This window comes from Tauraco erythrolophus, chromosome 9 (assembly GCF_009769465.1).
Source record: "Tauraco erythrolophus isolate bTauEry1 chromosome 9, bTauEry1.pri, whole genome shotgun sequence".
Classification (NCBI taxonomy): domain Eukaryota; kingdom Metazoa; phylum Chordata; class Aves; order Musophagiformes; family Musophagidae; genus Tauraco; species Tauraco erythrolophus.
The window spans coordinates 36,261,815-36,277,068 of NC_141473.1; the positions used below are offsets into that span (position 1 = coordinate 36,261,815).

Sequence of the window (15,254 nt, forward strand, 5' to 3'; positions counted from 1 at the left end):
TCTAAGCAGATGACTGCTAAAGGATAATAGGCATCAAAGTATGCATCAAAGGAGGGGCATCTCCAGTTGCTCTGTAAAAATTCCTACATACAGACAGTGTTCCAGGGAAAAAGAAACCCAACCCAAGAACTCGAGAAGTCATCTAGTTTGCCATCTGCTCAAAGTGGTACAAGTCACCAATTTATTGGTAACTAATTTAACTGCATCTACCACAAGGAGCACAAATATTTTAAAACATTTTTTGCACATCTAGTTAAAATCTAAAACCAAATGAGAAAGTGATTCTGAGTTCCAGTGGAATTTGAATATAACTGGAAGCCCAGTAAATCAAGCATAGACACAGAGTGAGCAGATGATCAGATACACAATGGCCCCAAATCAGACAGGACTGACAGGAAAAATGAAAACTATTCACACAACCTAACTGAATTGCTTGTATCTTTCTTACTTTTATACTAAAAGACGAAAAGTCAGAGAGTATGATGCTCTCATGCACCAGTTCTCTATTGAAAACAGCAGGATGGGCTACTACACAAAATAAAAGGGAGAGGGGAAAAAAGCTAAAATATTGAACTAATTCCAGTTGAACTATTCAGCTTGCTCCTTCCCTTGATTCCTATCCCAGAGGTAAAAGAAACTGAATGAGCTGTTTGCACTGAGTATACCGACCATAACTGCATCTTGCAGTACATATTTTGCCCCTTGCCTTGATCAAACAGCTATCAGTAACATTAAAAAGAACATTATCCAGTATCTACCTGAAACTTCTTAATCAACTAGTAACTAAGTAAATTAGCAACATTTACAGATATTAGTGCTAATGCTAGTATTATCAGCAGGAAAAATTCTTTAGGTAAAGAAAGTTCTGTACAAGAATCTAGAGAAACTGAGAATGATTAATTATAATGGGTACTGACTGTTCTGTACATACAGTCAGGGTGAACTCCAACTGTAACAGACTGCTGACAGATAAAGTAATTGTCAATTAGATTTCCTGCTACTTTCAATTCTATGTAGAGAGTATGAAAAGGCTGAAAAATTTCCAAAAGGTTTTTTTGTTCTTTACTTATGATTTAGAGTTTACAAAGGCTGATTACAAGAATACTTCCTCCTAAACTGCAATGCAGAAAAGAACAACTTTTCTCCAAGACTCAGAATAGCAGGCTTCGATAAAGAGTCAAGAACATCAGTTATCAACTGTAAGTACATCGACTCACAAACAATGGTTAGAAACTGAATAAAACTATATAAATAAAACTAGCATTGCTTCTAACACTATTAAGATATGATCTCTGAAGGCATTCTTAGGTACAGGTACTTATTTGCCTTATTTGTCTCATGGAATAATATATAAGCAAGACAAGCCAAGAAACTGAGTAAATATAAGATGACTATGTTGGTTTTTAGAAGAAATCTGGAGCCATTGCAGAAAATCTTTCTTATTAGCTCTCTGGGGCGGGGGGGATCAAAGTAGTTTTAAAAGAGCACACTATAGAGCAAACAAACACTTAGAAAAATAGCATACCAACAGGCTTTAAATGTTTTATCTGCCTGCCTATCTGGAAATGTACCAGATTAAATCACATAGACTGGTGGCATCCATTTGCAACATTGCTATGCTTCACCTCCATTTAATACATGATACTTTATGTAAGAAACCTGTGTTAGCATTCTGGAGAAATCTGTAGATTCAGAATGAGGTACCTGCAACCTTTTTACACTAAAAATCCTTCTCAAATACTAACGTTACATATTTTTAACAGCAAGCAAGCGACTAAGGAAGAGACGGAACTCTTCTCTGGGAATTAGAGATTGCTACTGCAGAGTATGAATACACACATTAAAACATTTAATTACCCAGAAAAGATGACTCTTACATGAATGCAGGTGGTGTCTAACATGAGGGGAAAAAAATCATAAACACATAATTTGAGAAGGATTTCTGCATATCCTTTGGTTCAGTCTCCTTAAAAATAAGACCAACACTACATCAGGCCAGTCATAGTTTTGTATAGCTGAGTCTTGAAAACCTCCAAGGACAGAAATTTCATTGCATCTCTGTTCTAGTGTTGCACTACACTTTTCATAAATGCTCTCCTCACCCCTCCATCCCCACCCAGATGTCTTATCTGAACTTCTCATGCCGCAACTTGTGACTATTGCCCTTTGCTGTGCTATCAGTCTCTACCAAGAAGAGTCTGGCACAGCTGCCTCTGCAATCACCTCTCAAGAAGCTGTAGCCTTCTACTTGATTGCCACCTGGCCTCCATCTCCCAGGTTAAAAAAACCTTCAATCTCTTTGTCTCCTCACAGGTCACCTGCTCTAGGCCCCCGGCCATCCAGAGACCTCTCTGTTTTCCAGGAAACTTTTCCCCAGCATTTCTGAATTCAGCAAAGCCTAGTCTGGAAAGTGTACCGTGAATACCTTCCTGTTTCCGAAAGACTCATTCTCAGATTTTTTCCCACCTTTTTTTTTTTTCATTCTTGTTATAATCAACACATCATCTTTCTTTAACTTTTGACATACTACCACTGAATAGTATTTATTTCACCATGAGTGCTTCCTCAGAGATGTGCCTCACAGTATTTCCTGAAATCAAGTCTCCTCTTCCGAAAAACCAAGCATATAAAAAAAAGTGCTTCGGGAAATCTAAGAACAACAAAAATAGGTCTACGACTTGTAGACATCTTCTAGAAGAGATCACTGAACACTTCTGACTTCAAATCTAGGAATCAGTTTTCGGAAATTATTTTAAGCCTCCCTCAACACCAAGAAAAAAGTTACTGGGAAAACACCAATAATCTGACAAAAGAAATGCTAACTTGCAGCTTCAGTTTGGGAAATAAGTTATGAAATTGCAAAAAAAAAACCACAAAAAAGCCCCAAACAAAAACCAAGCTGTCGAAACATCTACAGCTTCTACCAAATGTTTTTGTTGATTAGGAAGGGTGTCAAACTATTTACAGCGTAACCTAGCTGTCAAGCTCTGAGTATTCCATGAGAAGCATGGCTGCTGCTTTATATTGCTTTGGAAGGGTGAAGGTTTCTGTAATGAATTTTTTTGTGTAATGAAAGTGGTATGCACCTTCCAATCTGCTGACTGAAGGTGTCTACCTTTTAATTTTTAATTCTTGACAGAAATCATAAAGGAGCATGAGCGACGGACTGTTGTACATTCCTGCATGAAACTATGACGAATGCACTAAAACTGATGGATGTTACTAATTGTACTTTCTCTGCTGTCTACTGAATTATTACAAAAGTACTCTAGCTGCAGTTTTTTAATAGCACCGGATAAACTGAGGAGATGGTCTGGTGTTCTCATCAACTGTGAGTCAAAGCAAAGCCCAGAGCAGACAAAACTGCCTTCAGAGATGACCTTGTACAGTGCTGGCGGTGGTGGGATTCTGGTAGAAAAAAGGATCTGGTCCCCAGAAAGTAAGGAGAAGCCCTATTTACAGAAATACTTATTCAGCGTATAATGCATTCAATGCCACTTCTCCAAATACCACCATGAATGGCAAGTGCTGAGAGACTTACTGAGATCTGAGGTGAACAAAATGACCACAAGCATATCATTTATGATTTCCGCAAGACTCAATTTTACTATGTTAACAGATTTATAATCCAAACACAAAAACACATGCATACATAAATCCTGTTGAATTATGAATACCCTCCCTCCATGAAGATTTGCTGCATCATTTTCAAATCTAACAGTTCATAGTTACTAAGAAGGGAACCAGAAGAGCTGAGGGCATGTTAGTAAGCAGATTTAAGCAATCTGGGTGAGATACGATGAAAATCTTAAGCAGAGCAGGCTTTGGAATGGTTAGCTGTATATAGTTGGAAAAAATTCTTGGAGGAGGGGGGAGACCACATAACATTACAATTATTACATAGCATGTTATGACAATTATGAATTTTATTATAAAACATTAAAAAAAAGTACCTCATGCAAAAATAAAAACTGTGGAAGATGCTTTTTGTAAATTCAGGTTAGAAAACAACAACAAATGATAGCTATGAAGAACTGAGAGTGAGCTAAAACTGAAAAACGAGAAGTTACCGCCGTTATTCAGGTCAAAAGAAATCCTGTCAGATCATGCTTTGACACGTAAATATTACAAAACCAAATGGTTAGAAGAGTGGTAAATCCCAAAGAAATCAAAACATTTTGGTCTGCAGGAAAAAAACCACAGTAGGTATGTCTGACCAACTGGCTCCAGGAAGCATCAGAAAAAGCCAAAGCTGTTAGGATAAGAACTAAAATGTTCCTATTGCAAAGAATTTGTAAAATAGACAAAAACTTAGACTGCTCTAAGGCAGATGTCATCTCCAATGCACTATGCTGTTCTAAAAGACAACAGGACAAAAGGATTCTTTGAACACTGAATAGTAAAGGAAATAGTTTCTAAAGTGGTGTCTCAAACACAGGAAGTTAACCATGATGAAACGCAACACGCATAGCATTCTTAAAGTAATTCCCAAAACAATGCAAAATAACAACAGTATCAGGCTTTGTATTTGCAAGACCACAAGAAAAGCATTATGACAACAGCATTGGAGAAACATTGCCACAGAGACTCTGGAAAATACATTCAAAATAACCACCCAAAAGGTTAGAGAGCTGGAAGTGAAAGACAGACTACAGAAATGCAAATGGAAGGTCCTTAACATTACAGAGGTTAACGTAATTAAGATCCTGTGCAAGAAAGTCATAGCTGAAATGAAGGTAATGGTTTTGATAAAAACTGTCCAAGTTAGAGAGTTGCTTCAGTTAAAAATACCTAGCACAAAGAGCAGCAGTAGTTTCCTGATCTTGTTATCCGCTTAAGGAAGGGCTGTCATTATGAATGGACTCTACTGAACGAGACCAGGACAGTGCTAAGATCTAAAAGAGAAAATCTATTAAAAGGAACAGAAAAAGTTTATATATATAGGAAAGTCGTGAGTCATTTCTTAAAGTAGTCTCAAGTGAAGAGAAGCAGTGAAGGTTTATCACAAAAGTGTCACATATGATGAACACAGAAAGGCAATTTACTGAAGGAAAAAAAAAAACACCACAAACCCCCCCAAAAAAACACCACCCAAAACACAAACCAAACTCTCAACAAAACTGTCTCCTGGAACACATACAAATGTAGATTTATTATACTGACTGGAAGACAAACAAAAAAAAAAAGCACTGATTGTACATTATTACACTCTCATCTGCATTTTCCCCTGCAGGAATAAAAAACTAGATTTTACTAAGGGCTTGTGGAAATTAAAAGAAAGACAACAGTAGTGTTCCTACTTTAAGGAAGGCTTACACAAGTGTCCTCTGTTCCAGAATAAAACTGCAAGTAAACTTGGCTTCACCAGGGTACATGGCAAATTCATTACCATGGGAGCAAGATTTAGAATTCTCAAGAAATGCTCTCTTTTCCAGTTTCTCCGGCAAACGTCACTTAAACTCAGACACAATTCCCTCACCTCCCTCCTCATGCAACTAGCTGGAGCAAGACCACGTGTGGGAAATCTGTCCTGGTAAGAGAAATGTACTTACTAGCCTAATTGAGGATAATGATCTAACAACCGAAAAAAACCCACCAAAAAACACACCAAAGAAAATCCCAACCAACTAATTTTAAAACTGTAAAAATAAAGTTATTAGCTTATTGATAAACATGTATTTACTTTATATTAATGCTACGTTTTAAACACTATTATGACTAACTTTTTTCTGGAGAAGGAGGAAAGTTTTTGGCGACTGTGTTTAAGGACTAATGCCCTAGACAGTGAGTCTGGGGCGCTGAAGCTTTTACTGAACAAAGCCTGCTGGAACAGTGCACTGAAGAGGAGTTTCTTCTCAGTACCTTGGACGATCACTAAGTGCAATAGTATCTTAAAGCAGGCAAACGTGTAGTTAAAGCCCTCTTAACTCCCACACAGTGCTTATAATCAATATGGACACTACTGTTGTTAAGGGTAAAGAAAAGCTTTTTTTCAGCTACCAGAAATGAAAAAAAAAACAATAAAAAGAAATGGCATTATATTCAGGCTTATTTTTTGATTACCTGGAAAACAAAAAAAATTTCGATGACATTTCTTCTTATTTTTCAGAATATTCTTCATATCTGAAGAAAATCTCACCGTTTCTAAAGTCAGCATTTTTAACACAGTTTCACAGAAGGATTAGAACAGAGCCTGACAGGAAAAAAGCTGCAGACTTAACCGAATGGAGGTTTTTTGACCTTGTCAGAGTCAGTCACAAGAATGAAGGGTTATTGCCTAAGTTATAGTCTTACAATCATCATGTAATTATAAACAGAAAATATTTTAAGCCAAGTCATGCAAACATCCTCAGCATTCTTCTTAAGTTCATGCTTTTTCCCCTCTCTGAGCTCTTACAATAACTTTCTGTTGAATAGTTTCTTACAAGCTGTTCCTTGTCTGAGTTCTACACCAAGTTCACAAGTTCATCAATTCCATAAGCTTGCATACTCCAGTTTTTCTACTGAACGTTCTGAGGATTTTTTAAAATATTTTACTGTGAAAAGACTCAGTCCTCATTAGTAGCCTCAGGGCTTCAAAAGCAAGGATAAAAACCTCTAAACAGTAAATAGACTTGAATAGCAAATACTATCTTTAAATCTCATTCTGAGGGTGATGAGTGAGCAGTAGAAAACACTTTTTCATTAAAAATACTTGTCTCTGTAAATCAAAGAAAACTTTATATTCTGCATGCACCACAGAACGAGTGAGATTAATCCACTTAATTTTAGCTATCCCCAATTAAATCACCTAGAATAAAGCTGGTCATACCAGTATCTTTTATACTGCAAGAAGAAAGGAGCTTCAACAGCTGATTCATGCTATCTAATCTGAAGACAGACGCATCTTAGGAAAAGTCAGTGAAGTCTCTGGAGGTGCTTCTCTCGCTCCATTTTGGCTTAGATTGCATGTCAAAAGAGGATAAAATAAGTAGCAAATGCCAGAGTGGGCAGGAGAAAACAGACTGCAAAGTCTTCTTAATTTTCCTCCTTGGCAGGTGTCTTTTGGGCAAGAGAGACTGTAACATTCTTGAACTGGAGAAAATCAACAAACCCTACTGCAAAACACTCAGTGGACAAAGTCATTTCGCATAAGCCGTGGCAAGCCTGCAAACTGCATTTGAAAAAGGCAAGTGAAGCATCTAGGAAAATACAAAGTCATTAGCTTGTGCACATAAGCATGCAAGACATGGAGGTAAAAGGAAAAGCTAAATAAAAAGCAGAAGATGGAAGGAAGCTCGTACCAGGTAACACGAACACCTTTTATTATTAAGACAAATTACCTTTTTCCCAGAGAAAAGCAATGCAGTAGATTTAATCCACCCTGCAGAATCATTTAATAAAGTACTGTACAGGAAAGCTCTGGTTCAGGTGGAGTACATCGGTATTAGCACGGAGGCTAACGCAACTGATCACACTGCAAGGGCTACGAAGTGAGAAGGTGGAAGGTGGCCAAAATAGCAATCTTGGGACTAAGACACACACAAATAAATTCATTAGTGACACTGGCAAACAGCATGATGGTACAATACAGAAGATAGCAGAATGGTGTGGATTGGAAGGGACCTTAAAGATCATCTAGTTCCAACCCCCCGGCCATGGGCAGGGACACTTTCCACTACACCAGGTTGCTTAACACCTCATCCAACCTGGCCTTGAATACTTCCAGGGATGGGGGACCCACAACTTCTCTGGGCAACCTGTTCCAGCGCCTCACCACACTAAGAGTGAAGAATTTCTCCCTTGGATCTATTTAAAATCTCCCCTCTCTCACTTTAAAGCCATTGCCCCGTGTCCTATCACTACAAGCCCTTGTCAAAAGTCCCTCTCCAGCTCTCCTGTAGGTCCCCTTTAGGTACTGGAAGGCTGCTAGAAGATCTCCCCGGAGCCTTCTCCTCTCCAGACTGAACAGCCCCAACTCTCTCAGCCTGTCTTCATAGCAGAGGTGCTCCAGCCCTTGGATCATCTTTGTGGCCCTGCTCTGGACCCGCTCCAGCAGCTCCATCTCCTTCTTGTGTTGGGGACTCCAGAGCTGAACACAGTATTCCAGGTGGGGTCTCACAAGAGCTGAGTAGAGGGGCAGAATCCCCTCCCTCGACCTGCTGGCCACGCTCCTTTTGATACAGCCCAGGATACCGTTGGCTTTCTGGGCTGCCAGTGCACACTGCTGGCTCATGTTGAGCTTCTCATCAACCAGCACTCCCACGTCCTTCTCCCCAGGGCTGCTCTCAATCCATTCTCCACCCAGCCCGTACTTGTGCTTGAGATTGCCCCGACCCACATGCAGGACCTTGCACTTGGCCTTGCTGAAATTCATTAGGTTCTCACAGGCCCACCTCTCCAGTCTCTCGAGGTCCCTCTGGATGGCATCCCTTCCCTCCAGCGTGTCCACAACACCACACAGCTTGATGTCACCTGCAAACTTGCTGAGGGTGTACTCAATCCCACTCTCCATGTCACCAACAAAGATGTTAAATAGCACTGGCCCCAGTACTGACCCCTGAGGAACACCACTCGTCACTGGTCTCCACTTGGACACTGAACTGTTCACTGCAACTCTGAGTGCAAGCATCCAGTCAATTCCTTATCCAACGAGTGGTCCATCCGTCAAAACCATGTCTCTCCAGTTTAGAGACAAGGATGTCGTGTGGGACAGTGTCAAATGCTTTGGATAAGTCCAGGCAGACGATGTCGGTTGCTCTTCTCTTATCCATTAACACTGTAATCTCATCATAGATGGCCACCAAATTTGTCAGGCAGGATTTGCCCTTAGTGAAGCCACATTGGCTGTCACCAATCACATCCTTATTTTCCATGTGCCTTAGCATAGTCACCAGGAGGATCTGCTCCATGATCTTGCCAGGCACAGAGGTGAGACTGACTGGCTCTAGTTCCCTGGGTCTTCTTTCTTCCCCTTTTTAAAAATGGGGGCTATATATCCCCTTTTCCAGTCTGTGGGAACTTCACCAGGCTACCACAACTTCTGAAACATGATGGATAGTGGCTTAGCCACTTCATCTGCCAGCTCCTTCAGGACCCGTGGATGCATCTCATCAGATCCCATGGACTTGTCCACCTTTAGGTTCTTTAGATGGTCTCAAACCTGATCTTCTCCTACAGTGGGCGGTTCTTCATTCTCCCTGTCCCTGCCTTTGCCTTCTGTGACTTGGGCTGTGCAGCTGGAACTCTTTACAGTGAAGACTGAGGCAAAGAAGTCATTGAGTATCTCAGCCTTCCCCATATCCCAAGTAACCAGGTCTCCTGTTTCTTTCCAGAGAGAGCTCACATTTTTTCCAGATCTCTTTTTATCACTGACATAGCTATAGAAGTTTTTCTTGTTGTCCTTGATGTCCTTGGCCAGATTTAACTCTATCAGGGCTTTAGCTTTCCTAACCTGATCTCTGGTTGCTCAGACAATTTCTCTGTATTCTTCCCAGGCTACCTGGCCTTGCTTCCATCCTCTGCAGGCCTTCTTTTTGTGTCCTAGTTGGTCCAGGATTTCCTTGTTCATCCATGCAGGTCTCCTGGTGTTCCTATCTGACTTTCTCTTTGTTGGGATGCACCGCTCCCGAGCTTGGGAGAAGGTGATCCTTGAATATTAACCAGCTTTCTTGGGCCCCTCTTCTCTCCAGGGCTTCATCCCATTGTACTCTACCAAGATCCCTGAAGAGGCCAAAGTCTGCTCTCCTGAAATCCAGGGTAGTGAGCTTGCTGTGCATCCTCCTTGCCTCCCTAAGAATCTTGAACTCCACCATTTCAGCTGGAATTCCTTTCTGCTGCTCTTCAGGTACTTCCAGCAGATCGTTATCAATCTTTATAGTACCCCTCCCCCCCACCCCCTTCAAATCTAGTTTAAAGCCCTGTGAATGAGCCCTGCTAGCTCATGTGCAAGACTCCTGTTCGCCTCTGAGAAAGGCAAGTTCTATCTGGTGCCAGTAGGCCTGGTGCCATGTGGCGCATCCCATTATCGAAAAAGCCGAAATTGTGGCAATGACACCAGCCACAGAGCCACATACCAATTCATCGGATGCATCTGCTTCTTCCAGTGTCACTGTTTGCAACTGGAAGGATAGAAAAAAAGATAACCTGTGTCCCAGATCCTCTTACCAGCTTTCCCAGAGTCCTGAAGACTCTCTTGATCAACTTTGGACTTCGTGTTTCAGTTTCATCACCACCCACATGAAGAGCAATAACGGGTAGTAGCCCATGGGCCGTACCAGGCTACGAAGTTTCCTAGCAACACCTTTAACTCGGGCTCCAGGGAGGCAGAAGACTTCCCTCAGAGCAGGGTCAGCCCAGCATATTGGAACTTCTGTCTCCCTCAGATGGGGAGTCACCTATAACTATTACCCTTCTTTTCTTCCTTGTGGAGGCGTTCTTGATACTGGGGGTTGTCCTCTCTGACCCTGGTGGCACCTCCAAGGCAGATGGACCCTCAGCCACATTATCCATCGATGGGCCTTCCACTTCCAGAGCTTCATACTTGTTCTGCAGAGGCACCTGGGGAGCTGAGGTAGGCAAGGAGGGGGGTCGCCTGTTGCCCTGAGCTGTTAGATTCCAGCCAATTCAATTACTACTTCATAGTTTAAGGGTGCAAATATTGCATGAGTAACAGATTTAATTACTTTCAACAAGACTTAACAGAATTTAGGTATATGAGTATTGACTTACATCCTTCATATTCAGGAAGTATTTGGAACTCACAGTTATGGGCACAGGTTTACAAACATTTTTGGAGGCAGGAAGAAATTTTCAAATCCATGTTCAATTTTACATTTGATATCACCATTCTGTCTCAGAGATTAAACTCTGTCTCAATCCATACTTCGAAGAGAACGAGAACAGTATTGTTTTTCATACCAGTATCTGTCTCAGAACAACGCCTACAGCTGACCTTTAATTTGAGAACAGTTAAATTTGGTTTTCATTCCAAATACAACTCCACTACTAGTCCTAAACTTAAAGTTTAAGCCCTATCCTTACGTGAATTACAAGGTGTTTTATAATTCTGGTTCTAAGAAGCTGTGGACAATGGTTTGCTGTAATTCCATCAGCACTACTGGAATAAAAAAATATGATTCAAAACTCCAGTGATTCAGGGAAAGATACCTTCACTAGTTCCTTAAGACAGTTAAAATACTTATCATCTTTGTCTCCACCGTTTTCCCTGTTTTTTACAAGATCCTGAGATCTAAGTACCTAGAGGATTTATATAAGCATATACATATATACAGATGTACACAGTACATTGTTATACTTTGGCATAAAAGCAAAACTGTAGACAAAATTTACAATAAATACAGGCTTTTTACTATATCAACAGATATATGCCATAATATAAATTGTTTACTTAAACCTGACTGCTGCAGATTCTGGCAGGCAGTAAAATGACAGAGTAGACTTTGATATTTAAAAATACAGTACAAGGTTATTCTTCCAGTTCTGAAGTGGAAATATCTTAGGTTTTTACAAACAGTGTTTCTAAAAGTTTCATTTTGCTTTCATGCAACAGTACACAAACCCTACCAAAATGAAAGGTAGTGCATATTTCAGTCTAATCAACAGTGCCAGACATGAGGAATGACAGAGAGGTACCAGTACTAAGATTTTCACAGTCTTAACCATACCAGAGTTCAGCCTGAACCTCTACCACCTTTGTACTTCTAAAATCAAGATAAGAAATGCTGGTTTAAACAACTGCCTGCACAGAGTATACAGATCACAGGACTGAACACTCTCTTCTCCAGTGGTCCGTAACGGTTTCACACAAATCCTGAGGCATGCATTTCCAAGCCATCATTCTCAAACACTGACTTCCAATCATCTAGAGTAGGGTTACCTGGAATGCTTTGCAGTTCTCTTTCTTACCCACAAACCTACATGCCCTTCCCACTGAAACCTGCGAGCGAGAGGGGACAGAGAATGTCCCAGTCTCATCGTGATATAGAACAAGGACCCAGTCTCACTCAGACGAGGAGCTGCGAAGCGCTCCCTCACACCACAATTAGCTATAGCCTCATGAACTTACACAGTATCATGCAGGAACCCTGCACAGACAGTCGCAGTCCAAATGAACTATCCTATCAGATCATATATTCTCCTCCTGCAGTCTTCTGCTTCATTACTTTCCAAATTGATCCTATGGACGCCAGCCTCCTCTATTATGTGACCATGGCATATGCCTGAAGCAGGTCCATCCAGTGACCTGAATTAAGCAGCTGGTTTGTAACATAACTGTGTACGATCACATAATCACAATGTCATAATGCATACACACAGAGTGCCAATCACGGCTGCAGAGACAACTGTAGTTCTGGTATTACCTAAATTATAAGGCCTTGACTCCACAATGTAAATGGTGCTCTCAGAGCTTTGTTGTTCATTTGCTTGGAGTTTTCTTCTTGTTGGGGAAAAGGGAAGGGGCAAAATGAAGAGTGGCACAACGTAAGCCCGAGAAAGCAGACACTCCACTGCACAGTGCTGTAGAGACCCACTCGGCCATCAGGAACTTGTATCTAAACAGGACTACACAACGAGCTAAGAAATTAAGCACTAGCTTTTAATACCCATAGTATGGCAGTATCCTGGTATTACTGTTGAAGAGCTCACTTTACCATCTCAAATATGTCTGACGTCTTCCATCTGAAGAGATATTCAGTGATCTTACACTTTTTTCCTGAATATACTGTAATACAGAAAATTTCACCTTATTTTCTTATAAGCTACCTCAATGCATGTGCTACAATTTAACCTCGGTCTTTAACGACCAGTAAATATATCTGCTCCTCCGTACGCAAAATTTCTCTGTCCTGTTACCTCCAATTTGCATCCTTCCCATTTCTGGCTCCTGTTCTCTCTTCCAGTGGCGTTTTTATTTCTCTGCAATTTCTGTGTATGCCATTATTCTAGAATTCTATTTTCACTAACTCTATACTCTGCCTGCAATAATTTCTCTTCAGTAAGACATCACCTTTTCAGTGGGTATAAAGGATGCACTTCACTGCCTTAGGTTACTCACGTAAGCTAACTTAGGAGCTAATCACAGCATAAATACACAGTTCTCTCCTAGAGAAGTGTCACCTCACAATCAGCTGGCTCCTGAAAGACCCAGCAGTGACAGAATGCTTTGGGTTACACCTGAGGGCTGCAGCCTACCTGCATTTTACCTGTAAGCTGAAACAACTGAACTCAACAAACAAAACAAAAAATAAACATCAAGCAATGAAAAAACCTTCCATGATTTGATGTCTGTTCATTGTAGATCATATAAATACAGTAAGACTAGAAAGTACATGTTTCTTTTTTCCACTCCTATTGACTAATGCAAAGATAGTGGATTCTTAGGTTTGAAGTACTGCAAAGCCATTTAAGCAGATGTCACCATGCTTAATGTCCCCTGACACAGGCAAACATTTGAACCAAAACCAGTTTTATGTCTTCCTGTTTTTCGTAGGTACACAGTTCTAGGTACATTATATGTTACTGTCAAAGCACGGCAACAGAACAGAAACCAGTGTCAACTCCTAATGTGTTTAAACACAACCAGTTTCAAGAAAGAAGGGCTCAGCTTTACATGGGAATCAAAGCTATGCTTTCCTATAATTGCTGCTTCCGTTGGTATTTGTCATAGCACTTTCAGAAGTTACAAAAAAAGAATCTCATGTTGAAAGTTCTAAGATTTTCTCACCACGATGTCAGAAAAAGTGATAAAAACAGGAAAGTCTATTTCAAACTTTTCTCACTATTTTGTTCCTTTTGCCACTTTATGGCGATGTCAGTTCACTCTTGTTTCATATGAAGACAGTTCTGTCCTGGACCTATTTGAATTGATTAAAAGAGAGTTCAGACAAAACTCCTGTCTTTTTTTGTGGTAAAATAAACATCAAGTCAAATGTAAGAGACCAGGAATTTGTTTAGACTGACAGAGCTACAATTCAGACCTCTGACTTCATGAAGCTAAATCCTATATTCTAGATATGTACACAGACTTGCCAAAAAACATTTTAATGGCAATTTTTTTTAACTGCTCAACTATTAGACTTGCATTCACTGAAGACATGGACGTCTTGGGAGCTCCACAGATTTTATTTTTTTTTATTAAGTATATACTATGGAAAGCTAGAGATTAATTTATATGAACAACAACTGTTCACATAGACAACAGAAACCATTTACAAAATAGTGCAGTTGCACCCCTGCCGCCAGTACAGGGATACTCCAGAGGATACCCTCTTTTTCAATATCATGAAAATGGAAATGGACACTAGTAACCATTTTAGGAAGCTTCAAATTTGCATAGCAAAACTGAAGATATTTGAGGATATTTAACCAATGCTCAACAGTCCTTAAAGTGGCAAGTACACACAAATCATGAATTTGCTTCTCCTTCTCTGAGTTTGGCTTTCATCTGCTTACAACAGGTTTGGTGAGGCCAGTACAACAAAGCAAAAGCTGCCGTCTTCTCAGTTAGAAGTCTCCAAATATTGTTACTTGCATTTATTTAAAAACACTAGCAAATGTCTTCCATAACTTAAAACACCTTACACAAATGATGTAATTCAAATAAAATTTTAAAAATTGGTTTTGAACTGCACAGTATCATCACAATCGGCTAACACCCTGAAAGGGGATGGGAGAGCATATAGTGAATCATTAGTGCGTAATTAGTGCATTAGATCAGAGAATCACAGGATTCGCTTTAACTGTGGCGTAGAAAGGAAAGTCATACCACTAAATAAAGTGAGAACATAGCTTAGAAATCAGACTTACCATTCTTGGTCAAATACTGAACATTCGCCATCACTCCTTCAGTGTAAGCCCCTGGCTCATAATTGTCCATCTCACCCGAAACAATATGAGCTACTCTGGAAGCACGTCCTCGGATCGCACCTGCTGCACGATCTAAATTGTCCGCATTCTGCTCTCTCAGTGCAATGATACACTTGTTTACATCCTCAAGAATATGGCTTTCTGCAAATAAAACAACATTTCTTTTAAGATGGGACCTCTTAAACAACCAGACATATTTTAGACACAGAGTTGATTGCATTTTTTCTTCCCTGTTGAAATACATCGTCCAACACAGGCTTGGATAAAAAACTTAGAACATGAAATCTACACTGAACTGTCCCTGCAATCCTTAAAATAATTTATTGAGCAGCAGCAACACTAAAATATTGAGTCAGAAAGCATTAGAAAAATATGAAAACCACAAA

The 15,254-nt window shown here is 40.2% G+C and overlaps 1 protein-coding gene across 5 annotated transcripts in view; it reads right to left on the reverse strand.

Annotated features, from left to right (window-relative positions):
* CTNNA3 (catenin alpha 3) overlaps positions 1-15,254 on the reverse strand; it is a 520,316-nt gene that overhangs the window by 113,948 nt on the left and 391,114 nt on the right. For all 5 annotated transcript variants that reach the window (XM_086616261.1, XM_086616260.1, XM_086616263.1 and 2 more), the window contains one exon: positions 14,809-15,009. In XM_086616261.1, the coding sequence (XP_086472387.1) occupies positions 14,809-15,009 (201 nt within the window). The remainder of the gene's footprint in view (positions 1-14,808; positions 15,010-15,254) is intronic.